The sequence below is a fragment of the Nipponia nippon genome, unplaced genomic scaffold (assembly GCF_047370975.1).
Source record: "Nipponia nippon isolate SJK-2023a ecotype South Korea unplaced genomic scaffold, ASM4737097v1 scaffold_4, whole genome shotgun sequence".
In the NCBI taxonomy this organism is placed as follows: Eukaryota; Metazoa; Chordata; class Aves; order Pelecaniformes; family Threskiornithidae; genus Nipponia; species Nipponia nippon.
Window position 1 is genome coordinate 68,313,850 of NW_028262358.1, and position 10,862 is coordinate 68,324,711.

Consider the following 10,862-nt stretch of genomic DNA (forward strand, 5'->3'; position numbering starts at 1 on the left):
TTTTAGAGGAGGTATCACTTTTATATCTCTTTTCCAAATCCCACTGCATTCTATTCTCAGTTCTCATATGTAGCATGAAACCACTCAAATTTTCTCAGCCCCAGCAAACTGAATTTCGTCCTGTGACAAGTTTCATAAAGCTGAAAGCAGTACAGGTTCAAAAGGGTAGAACAGAAGCACTGCATTTGATTTCAGACATTTATTTGCTTAAAATCTGATATACCCGATAACTCATTCCATGCATATATTTTCTCTCCTTTTAGTATAAAAAGGATGAAAGAGCAATTATCTCAAGCTCTGGGCACTCCTGTTAAATATTTAAGAATCTTATTATAAATTACAACCCTACCATTTTCACTTGACCTCATCTTCATGTGATCTTATTAACACGGCAGCTGAGACTTCCATCATGCAATCAAATACACAGTTTATCACTGGCTGGTTCAATTACCCCAATATACTCCTGACCCTTTGCAAAGTCCTCTCTCCTGCTTTCCACCGCAGGGCAACGGTGAGCCCCAGAGGGCAGTAAGGAGACGGCACAAACCCCTGGTTAACAAGAGTGAATCTTGAGGCCTCAGAAGCATGTATGGCCTGGCACTTTCCTTGCAAAGATAGGAGGGGAACGTAAATGCCCTTCTCACAATGGAAGGAACCAGGAGGTGCTGCTAGGCAAGAAAACTAAGGTTCCCCTTCCCTCATCTTTCCCATTTTCTCACATGCATCAACACTGACCAACCTGTGTGCTGATGGACTTACCTGAGCAGAGGGATTTTCTTCTCATAGAACAATTACACTAAATCAGCCCCAAGCCACTAGTTTTACTCTGCTCTTAGGGGCAAGGTGAACAAAGAACAAAACAGACAATGCTCCTTGGCAAAGCCACCAACCCCGAACCTGAGGCTAGGGAAGATGCTGCCCTCTCCAGCCAGACCGTGCTTCGGTGTGACGGCCACAGCACTGCCACTGCGGTGAAGTAACATCTCCATGTGTTTCTTAGCCCCACCTTGCCACCATGAGACTGACTCTCTGTCCAGCTTCAGATCTGTATTAGTAAGCACATGAGTAGCGAGTGAGGAGAAAGAGGGAGAGAGAATGCTGACCAAGCTGCCAATGCCCCGTTTTGGCAAGTCTTGTACACCATATCGCAGGTAACACACGACCTCCTCACCACTGGCTCCCAGCATGGGAGACCTCAGACCATCCAACTGTGAGATGACAGGTGCCACCATGGCAGGGAGAGGGCCACTGGGTTAACGCTGTGACTTCTGATGATTTCCTTCTGATCATAAGCTCCAGCCAAATGGCCCAGGTGGTGCCTCTCTGCTCTGTGGCCTCACATGTTAGATGCAAGTGCCCTGAGGATCACAGGTGAAGCATGATGTCAGCCGCACACAGCAGAGGCAAGAGGGAGAAGGAGTCTGACATCTGAACTAACTACGGCTCTCACCACAATACTTCACAGGCATACGCAGAGCCACAGCAAGCTGTTACGGCCACAACGCACAGCGAGCAGAGGATGCAGAACACCTCTAAGAAGAATTGCTAGGACAGGGAGATGCCTCAAAAACCCTTTCAGAGGCTAAAAGTGCAAGAAGCTGGCTGAGTTACCTGGGTAGGCAAAAGGGCAAAGAGCAGAAAGCACAAAAGCTTTATCAGCGTAAGACTCAAGACCGGGCATGACAGAGAAAGAAGGAGGTACGACTATAGCTGGATACAAGAAAAAAGGGAGAAGTATTGCTAAAGGAGAGAGACGTATTAAGAGCAAAGCTGCAGTGTTAAAAGTCACATGGGATTCTCAGACGAGAGACAGATGAAGACATCCATGGCATTGCCATTCTTAGAGGACATTCACAGTTTTAAACCAGAAAGCGGGACTATGCAGGACAGTCAGTTAATCTGGACCTGGAGCAGAACGAGCATCATGAGAGGCAAATACACAGTTTTGATATTCCTGTCTTTCTGAGAGAAATGTTGTTCTTCAGACTTCCAAACTTTTCACTTTAAAAATGACTGACAGACATAGGAAGGAAACCAAAGGTGCTCTTATGGAATTTTTAGCCCCTAGCACAAGTATAGCTGGTGTGTTCCCGGGATCAGCTAGCTCTGGGACCATTAAGAGGAAAAACTGATCAAAGATAAAAGCACCCAGAGGCTTAAAGGTACAATTTATGTAAAGTACAATTTATTATTTTTATTACACTTATGAATTTCTTTACATTTAACAGACGCTTATTTCTCTAGAAAATATTTTAACATTAATTACTATTATTCTTTGTCTGGTAGACTGCCTCATCTAGTTAGCATGAATGTTGCAAGACATATTCAATACACTTAAGTATAATAGCAATTCCATTTCAGTCCCTGAAATCTCTCTACTGCTTTAAGATCAACATCAGGGAATTTAACTTTCAAGAGTCTTTGGGGCATGGACAGATGTTGTGCCTTGAACCACACAGAAACTCCTGATGTTAGCTGTGACCTCTATGCGGTACCTTGGTACAGTTAAACGTAATAATACTTTTTTTTGGCCAACAGTTGCATTAAGATTTATAAAGTTGATTCATGATGCTATGTAAAAATGCTGACAAAAATTATTTTCGTGCTCTGAAGAATTTTATACTTGCATGTGTGTATTTCTTGAACATGAAATTGATCTACTCAGGCATAGCCTCCCTTCAGGACAAAATAAAATGGCACAAACAACACAATTATATAGAAAAGTCCTTTTGAAGAAAATCTTTAAAGTGTTAAATATGAGAAATCCGACAGTGCTTTCAAATTTATAGCTTTTACTTTGTCTTTCCAACTGGAATGCAATCCCCCAGCAGAGCACACTGGAACAAACCATTCAGGATTAATTTCTCTGTGGACATCTAAAGGTTCCTTAGAAGCAATTCATAAACTCATTAAAATTTATACACAGTTTTCCTGCTGCTTAAGCCAATATTTCCAAGCAAATTGCTACTGTTTTGTTAGTAACCTCCTATAACTATGTTCTGCAAATTGCATAGTGGAATTGAAAAATTCAGATTTCTGCCCAGTGCTTAGATATACTTAATTGAACTCAACTGCATTAGATACATACAGGTTAAATTCTTTTCGCCAGCAAGGCTCCTAACTGCAGTAGGATTGAATTAAGAATCTACACTGAATTAAGTCTACAAGGAAAGAGGGACATTTTGGAACAAAGGTTTGCTGGCATGCAAATACCTACCACAAAAATCTCAGCTTGTACTGCTAGTATATCAAAGAAAGATATTTTTTAAGTAATGTGAGATTGTTCTGAGGAACTGTAGAAATAAAACACACAGATGAGAAACAGAAGAAAAAAGTGACTTAAGAATTGAGTATAGCCTTGAAAAGTCCTGTATTTGTCTTTCTGTCAACTAAGTTTAAGATCCAAAAAAAAAAAAAAAGCTCCTGAGCTCCTGCATTGCATGCAGAAAAATGAAGAGCTAAGAATCCTTAATTAGGTAAAATTAAGCAATACAAAATGTTTTCATATTGTCTCGCTAGCCAATAGATATTAATCCAGAAGAAGAATTTATTAAAGACCTATGGCAGAAACAGAGTTGCTGACCAAAACATGCATTAGGAAAACACACTTATTGGCTTGAATTTTTAACACATACTATTTACTCATCTTACTAGTCAGGGAAGGTAAAAAATTCACATGCACATATACCACTATCTGGCTAATTAGAATCAGACACTGTTTTCCATCAGTTCTACAAAATAAGAAATGATCGAATCCTTTACCGTACGAAGTTCCTGTTTAAAGAACAGGAGCTCCCACCACAGTATTTGTACAGATGTACTCAGAAAATCAGTTTAAATAACAGTCTTATGCTATAATCTTAATACTGACTTTTAAAAACCCAGGAACTGAGCCACAGATCTATTTATTTTGCCAATTAGCCTCAGCCAGGTATCCATTAGGATACCACATATACCACACTTTTGCCAGAAAGGCTTTCTCCTTCACAAGCATCACAGACTCAAATTTCACACTGTATTCCTTTACGTACAACCATATTTGCAATCAACATTTGTCTCTTTCATGTGTATTTGTTTAAGAGAGTTTTTAACTATTCTGGAAGACTATTTTGTCCGTTAATTTCAATGAGCATATATCTCCCCTTTACTTTTTCTCCCTATTTTATAGCTGATGTAACACGGTTTCTAAACATTCTGCTCTCACAGAAATGTTTGTACCACCTGCTTAGCACTGCTGGCTTACGGACATGTGGGGTGAAGTCGTAAGGTTCTTCAGAAAACATAAGCAAGACCATAGAGGTGAGGAAGATCTGTGCATGCTAAAGACCTTAGGTTGACCCAAACATCATCTAAACCTTGCAAGAAAAGTTTCTTCTGTTCTTTGGAGGCCAGCTAACTTTACCCAGAGAGAGAGAGAGAGGTGGAACTGCAGAAATGCTGTGGCACACCCGACTTCAAGCCGGTCTCAGCGGGGAGCGCCGCGGGCCGCGCCGCGGGCCGGACCCGCAGGGCCCTGCCCGCCCGCCCGGCCTCCCTGCCCGGGACCGGACCGGAGCCGGCCCGCTCCCGCCGCGCCGCCGGGGCGAAACTGCTTCCAACAGCCCACGAGAAGCCCGCACCCTCGCCCAGATTCACCGCAGGCAAAGTTGTAAGCCGGCTACTTGGCCACGAAAGGTCTAAGAGCAGCAGAAGGAGAAAAGGGAGGTCTCCATCCCAACCCCGCAGTAACACCGGGGAAGCCGAAAGGAGCCCGGGTCGGGATGGAGGACGCCGTGACGCTCCGCGGGCCGGCCGGGCCACGCCGCGCCCCTCGGCGGAGCCTCTCACGGGTAGCTCAAACGCCGCTCCTCTCACCGGCCCCAGCGCCGGAGAGGCGGGCGGCGCCCCGGGCCGCGGCTCGCCCTCCCTCAGGCTCTCCCCGCCGCGGGGCACCTCCACCGCTGTCCCCGGGCGGGCTCGGCCCTTCCCCGGGGGGAGCGGCAGCCCCCGGCGGCGGAAGGGACGGGACCCCCGCGCCGCCCCGCGGGCTCTGTCCCGACGAGACTCACCCTGTGCCTGCGGCTCCATGGCGCGGGGGGCCCTGCCGTCCGCCGCAGCCGCGCACTCGCCGCTCTCTCGGCGCTGACAGCCGGCGCCCGGCTGCCGCTGCCGCTGCCGCTCCGCTGCCCTCCCCCGCGCCGCCGGAGGCGGGCGGCGCCACCTGCCGGCCAGGAGCCGCTCACCTGGGGCCGCCCCCCTCGCCTCAGCGGCGGGGCCGGCCCCGCTGAGGGACGGGCGGCGGGAGCCCCGCGAAGATGGCCCGTGCGTGAGAGGGGATGACCGCGACGAAGAGCCCGTCGGGGGCAGGGACCGCCCGACCTGCTGCGCGTTCGCCCCCGGGGAGGCAGCCCTCGCCCTGCCGCCAGCCGGGGGCGGGCTGGGAGCCGCCCGCCTAGCGCCTGCACGCCCCGCTGGGTGAGGGCCCTTCTCCTGTGCTTGCAAGCGAGAGCACCATGGCTGCCAGGGAGGTGTGACAGTGGGGAGCTCCTCTTCAGTGCCCGTCCCCTGCCCGGCCACCGCCTGTACGGTCTCCTGCTTCTTTTAATATGAAAATCTAATTTTAAATACTAGGCTCAGAGGCAAGAGTACAAGGAAAGCTTCCGGCTTAAGGCTCAAAAGTAGGACACGTAGGGGATGTTGCCTCCCCACAGAAGACCCCAGCATCCCAAGGACAAACCTTGTGTCGGCGACCTTCTCTCCCAGCCCGATGGCCCTGGCCAGCACCCACCCTCCTGGGCTGCAGCGCTGTTCTTCGCCGCCCTTCACTTGGCTGTGCCTCAGGCCGCGGCTGTCCCCCGCAGAGGGAAGGCACCTGGGGCCTCTCCCTGGGGAGGCAGGGAGCCCCAGGGCACCGGCGGCTCAAAGCTCCCTGCACGAGCAAACAGGCGTACCTGGTGGTGTGACAGCGGCACGGTGAAGTAGAATCACGGTGCCTGAGGTAGAATCATAGATTCGTTAAGGTTGGAAAGGACTTCTGAGATCATCGAGTCCAACCTGTTAACCTAACTGCCTGGTCCCCCTCTAAACCATGTCCCTAAGCACCACATCCACACATGTTTTGAATACTTCCAGGGACTGCGATTGCACCACTTCCCTGGGCAGTCTGTTCCAATGCCCAACCACTCTCTCCGTGAAGAAATTTTTCCTAATATCTACTCTAAATCTCCCCTGGCACAACTTGAGCCCATTTTCTCTTGTCCTGTCACTTGTCACTTCGGAGGAGAGACCAAGTATTTGGCCTACTTGAGTACCCGTGGGTTTCAAATCATACCTCCTATGGTAGAAGCATGGGAATGCATTCAAAGGAATACTGACAGCACCTATGCTGTCATGTATGTTTAGCAGCTTAGGTAAAAATGAATTTTTTTTCCAGCACATAGGTCTGTATCCTGCTATTCACTGGAAGCTGGGGCGGCAATATGTAGTTGGCAGGGCAGTGCAGATTTAGTCTAAGTTTTGCTCATGCCATCATAACTTCCACACTTCATTACCAGTCCATGTTAACTTCACTTGTGGAAGGATCCAGAATACTTCTTTTAGCGATGCTGCATTCACCATGGCTGATTATCCATATATTTGTCAGTCAGACACCATATCCGATTTGTGTATACGATACTACTGAATGCCTTCCAGGCATCCTTCCACTGAGGATGCATAGCTTCTTGAGGCCTGTCAGATTAAAAATAACAAGGCAAGAGAGTAAAGGCAGACGAAGGAAGCACTGGACATTTGTTTGTGAAGCTATACAAACAGGTAATACTTTACTCGAAGAAAAACAACTCCAAAAGAAAATGATTACGCAGTGAGGTTAAAGAAAAAGAACATTTATAGGTAGAAAATAAGTTATTTTCTTTAAAATATTGTAGGACATAGCGAAGTGTCAAATTTACTTATTTCTCAACTTTGCTTTTCTAACAAATTAGAAAACTAAGGCCAAGGCAGCCTTAATTTTTATACATCTAATAGCATTTTGTTTTAATATACACATGCTGGTGGTTTTGAATTTGAATTACTATAAAACATGAATTATGATTATTTTTTCTAGGCAAGCCTCACTTCATTGTGATTTGACATCTCCTTAGGCTGGAATTTACCACTTACAAAAGCAGAACAGAGGTTGTCAGAAGAATGAATTCCTGTACTCATATAATTTCAAATAAAGAGACATCCTACCGTGACAAGATTTGAGCTCAGAAATGCCATCAACTTCTACATGAAAAAACCCAAACCCAACTCCAGCCACAAATGCATGAAATAGCTGAGAAATTTCTCTCAACATGTGAAACTATCGGTATAATTAGAACATGTACTTTTCTTTTTCTACTTGTCTGCAGAGGTTATTAAAGCAGCCTAAGAAGTTTCTATGAAGCGTTATGAAAACTGAGCTCCCAATTTACTTACAGGCCTATAACAATATTAATAACACTGTTTATGTAGAAGCATAATTAAAAATCTTACAGGGGCATATGCTGTTCAAATTACTGAACAATAGAAAATTTTACTAAATTTTTAGATGCTGTATTTGATTTATTCTTTACATTCATATATATTACTTATTTTTCCACACCAGAAATGCGGTCTTCTGTAAAGAAAATCCAAGCAGTGTTTTACCTAGCAAGTACTGGCAATCAACAAAACTAGTTCTACATTCAAAAGATCCATAAATATCTTTAGGGAAACAAACTTATAATCTTTACGAGCTCCATAGTAACATGTTCATCTCATGGCATATTAAACAGGAAAAGAAATCAGTTATTTACCAGTTAATATTCTCCTGTAACATACAGTTAGGAAAACAGCTTTTTAAAGGTAAATCTGGTTATAAAATTAATATCCCATTGAAATTATGTCATTTAATTTTAAAGTAACTGATTCATTTTCTACCTTCAGTACAGTAGGACCTATTTTCATGTAGTTCTGCACTGATTTGGTGAGATTCCTCATCGAATTTGCCTTGTGAGAGATTTTGTTCCACTTTGCTGTCTGAGGAGATTGACATAATTCAGACTTTGTTTTCTGTCTTGAAAGGTCTTGATCAAGTTGTAGCAGCTTAGTTGTTGCCTGAGAAAGGTCATTGTCTCTCTCGTCATGCTGGAATTAAAGACAGTTGGGTTTTGTTTGGTTTTTTAAGAGGTCAGATAGAATAAAACAAAGGCCAAATTATTCAATTTTTGAAATACTTATGTGTTGCTGTACACTTCAGATGATTACACCATTTTCACAACACAACAGTAAAAGGCATCAAATACATTTGTTATGTTTATGGCATTACACTGGCTGGTTTTTGTCCTCCATCACAAAAATGACACCCTTCAATCTAGTGTCAGACTTCAGTGGATCTCTCTGTGCTTGTAGGGAGTAACTACATGCATTTTGCAGAGAGAAAGCAGAAATGAAGCCAGGTTTCCACATGATGCTGAGTATCCTAAACTCTTATTAAATTTCCAGGGAAAATAATGAGGAAAACCTGTACTGAATAATTCACATAAGTGCAAACGGTCTAAGAACTGTGAAATACCAGTGGGAATCGTTGGTCCTTCAGGCTGAACGATTGTTTAGTAGGATAAACTGCAGCATATGCATACATGCATTTCGTAAGAAAAAAGGCAGGCCTCAGTGAGCACAGCATTCTAGTTGTGACAAAAAGTTAGATCCCCCAGCAATGGGCAGGTTAAAACTTTCTAGTAATACGCCATGGATGGAAAGGCCAAGGATATGCTGTGTTTCTGCACAAAATGTTATTTGCATTATAAGTTTTATAGACAGGGACTTCAGTTTTGTCTGCAGTTTCACACAGTGGGGTTCTGGCTCTATGGGGCAAAAGGTACTACAACAATACAAAACAATATAAAAAATAACACTAAGCTAAATTATACAATTATATTATTGGAGAACAATATTACACTCACTAGACCTTACCTCTTAACAATAAGCGATACTTTTAACTCCATTTTCCACCGGCACTTGAGTAAGAGGAAACGTGCGACTCTCTGCCTAAAGCATCTCGAAAACTCATGAACAAAGTCTGTACAGGGAATATGTTAAGTATGAGAATTTCACCCACTTCAAAGAAAGTTGCATTTATTGCATTTATTGAAAGTTGTGTGTATTTTCTACTAAGGCTCCCTACTCTTATCACATAGGTTAGATAAAGGAAAAGACATTACCTTGTTTTGTAAATTAGATACAAGATCCATCATCAAAGCTTTAACACTCTTTGCAGTTCAATAGTATCTGTGTCTGCATTGTTCAACATAGCTTTCAGGTCATCTGTTTTTGTTGCAACATTTAAGTCAAGACATTTGCTTCCTTTCTCCAAAATATCAACTTGTTATTGTCCAAGGGATAAAGTAGCAGATGTGTATCTCCATCATTTGCCATCTACTACATACACACATACCTCCATACAAGCTCCTTTAGTACTTTCCAATTCTATATTGAAATTGATAAATGTTGATATAAGGGGAGACATATTACTTGCCAGGTGAGCTTTGGGAACACCGGGATGTTACCACTGGTGATGTCTAGACTGGCACTAGGATATCCAGTATCAGAAAAGCTTGGAAGCACAGAATGTTCCTAGGTCTTTCTGTCTCCCTCCCGCACAGAGGTCTCAGATGTAGCCTGAAGGCTATAAAAGATTTTTTTCTCTCCCACATTCTGAAGATATGTGAGCCCAAGGCAGCTGCACGGGGTCAGATGAAAGACACAGATGAAAAGATCCACTTAGCACAGTATTTATTTAAAACAATGCTTTTTCCCATACACTTCCCAGCCTCCATCCATTTCTAATTCAGGGACATGAATCTCAGTGGATTTCTCTTCCATGAACATATTTGGCCCCCACAGACCCACAAATTTTAGAGCCCTCTGAGGGCCATCCTTTGGCAGGGAGCTCCACAGATTAATAACCTGGTACTTGAGGTCCTCATTTCTTTTGAAGCTGGTTCCCACTACTTTCACTTGAACTGAAAAGTCCAATCTATTTTTACTGACCACAGAAAAAGAATACTGTCTGATATTCTTCAGTACATAGAAGACCACTATGAACCTGATTTAATTGAAGAGTTTGGTGTTGAAAGACCTTGATAGGGATCTAACTGGACTTAGCCGCCCCCTAAAACCACTCCTGTTAGAAAAGAATCAGACTTCTCATCTTTGGGAGAACAGTGACAGTGGGTTTGGAAAGTCAAGTTAGTCTCAAATAACCTTTTCCATGATTTCTTGGAAGTTCTGCTGCAGAACCTCTTGATATCTCTTGGTCTCATGCTGAACGTAGTCTTCATGACCCTTCACTGGGAGAAGCTGACTAATGCTGGAAGAGTGAGCTGAGTAATTGCCTTCCTTGAGTGTCCTTTCCTGAAATACATTACAAAGCACAACTACATTAAAAGAAATGAAAACACAATTAGAGAGAGTCAGCATCTTCCACTTACAGCTGTAAGAAAACATATTTCACAGTCCCGCAGGCTGTTGAAAGCAGCAACAGGACTGAGCTTATGTAAATATCTGGTGTGAACCTGCTTAGAGAAAAATACCGAAAGAAATGTAACTGATCAGAATGTGCTTCATTTATGAATGTCATTTTAAATTGGTAAGTATAGATTAAAAACTTGCTGCCTTAAACAAACTTTAGTTACTCTTTCACTAAAAAAATGAAGATAAAATTCAGAGCCAAAAAAAAAATAAGGAACTTTTAGCCACAGAAAGTCAGTCAGTTATCTTTTCTCCCATATTTTTAAATTCTTATCATTTGCTTGTTGCAAATGTCCAAAGGCACTAAAATAGCCTGCCTTTAAAAACACATGCCAAATTAAAAGAAA

At 43.6% G+C, this 10,862-nt stretch overlaps 1 protein-coding gene across 2 annotated transcripts in view; it reads right to left on the bottom strand.

Moving 5' to 3' along the window:
• The window catches only part of TPD52L1 (TPD52 like 1), a 65,293-nt gene extending 60,102 nt beyond the window's left edge, over positions 1 to 5,191 (bottom strand). For both annotated transcript variants that reach the window (XM_087775100.1, XM_087775099.1), the window contains exon 1: positions 5,049 to 5,191. In XM_087775100.1, the coding sequence (XP_087631226.1) occupies positions 5,049 to 5,067 (19 nt within the window). In that variant the 5' untranslated portion in view covers positions 5,068 to 5,191. The remainder of the gene's footprint in view (positions 1 to 5,048) is intronic.
• Between the last annotated feature and the right edge of the window lie 5,671 nt (positions 5,192 to 10,862).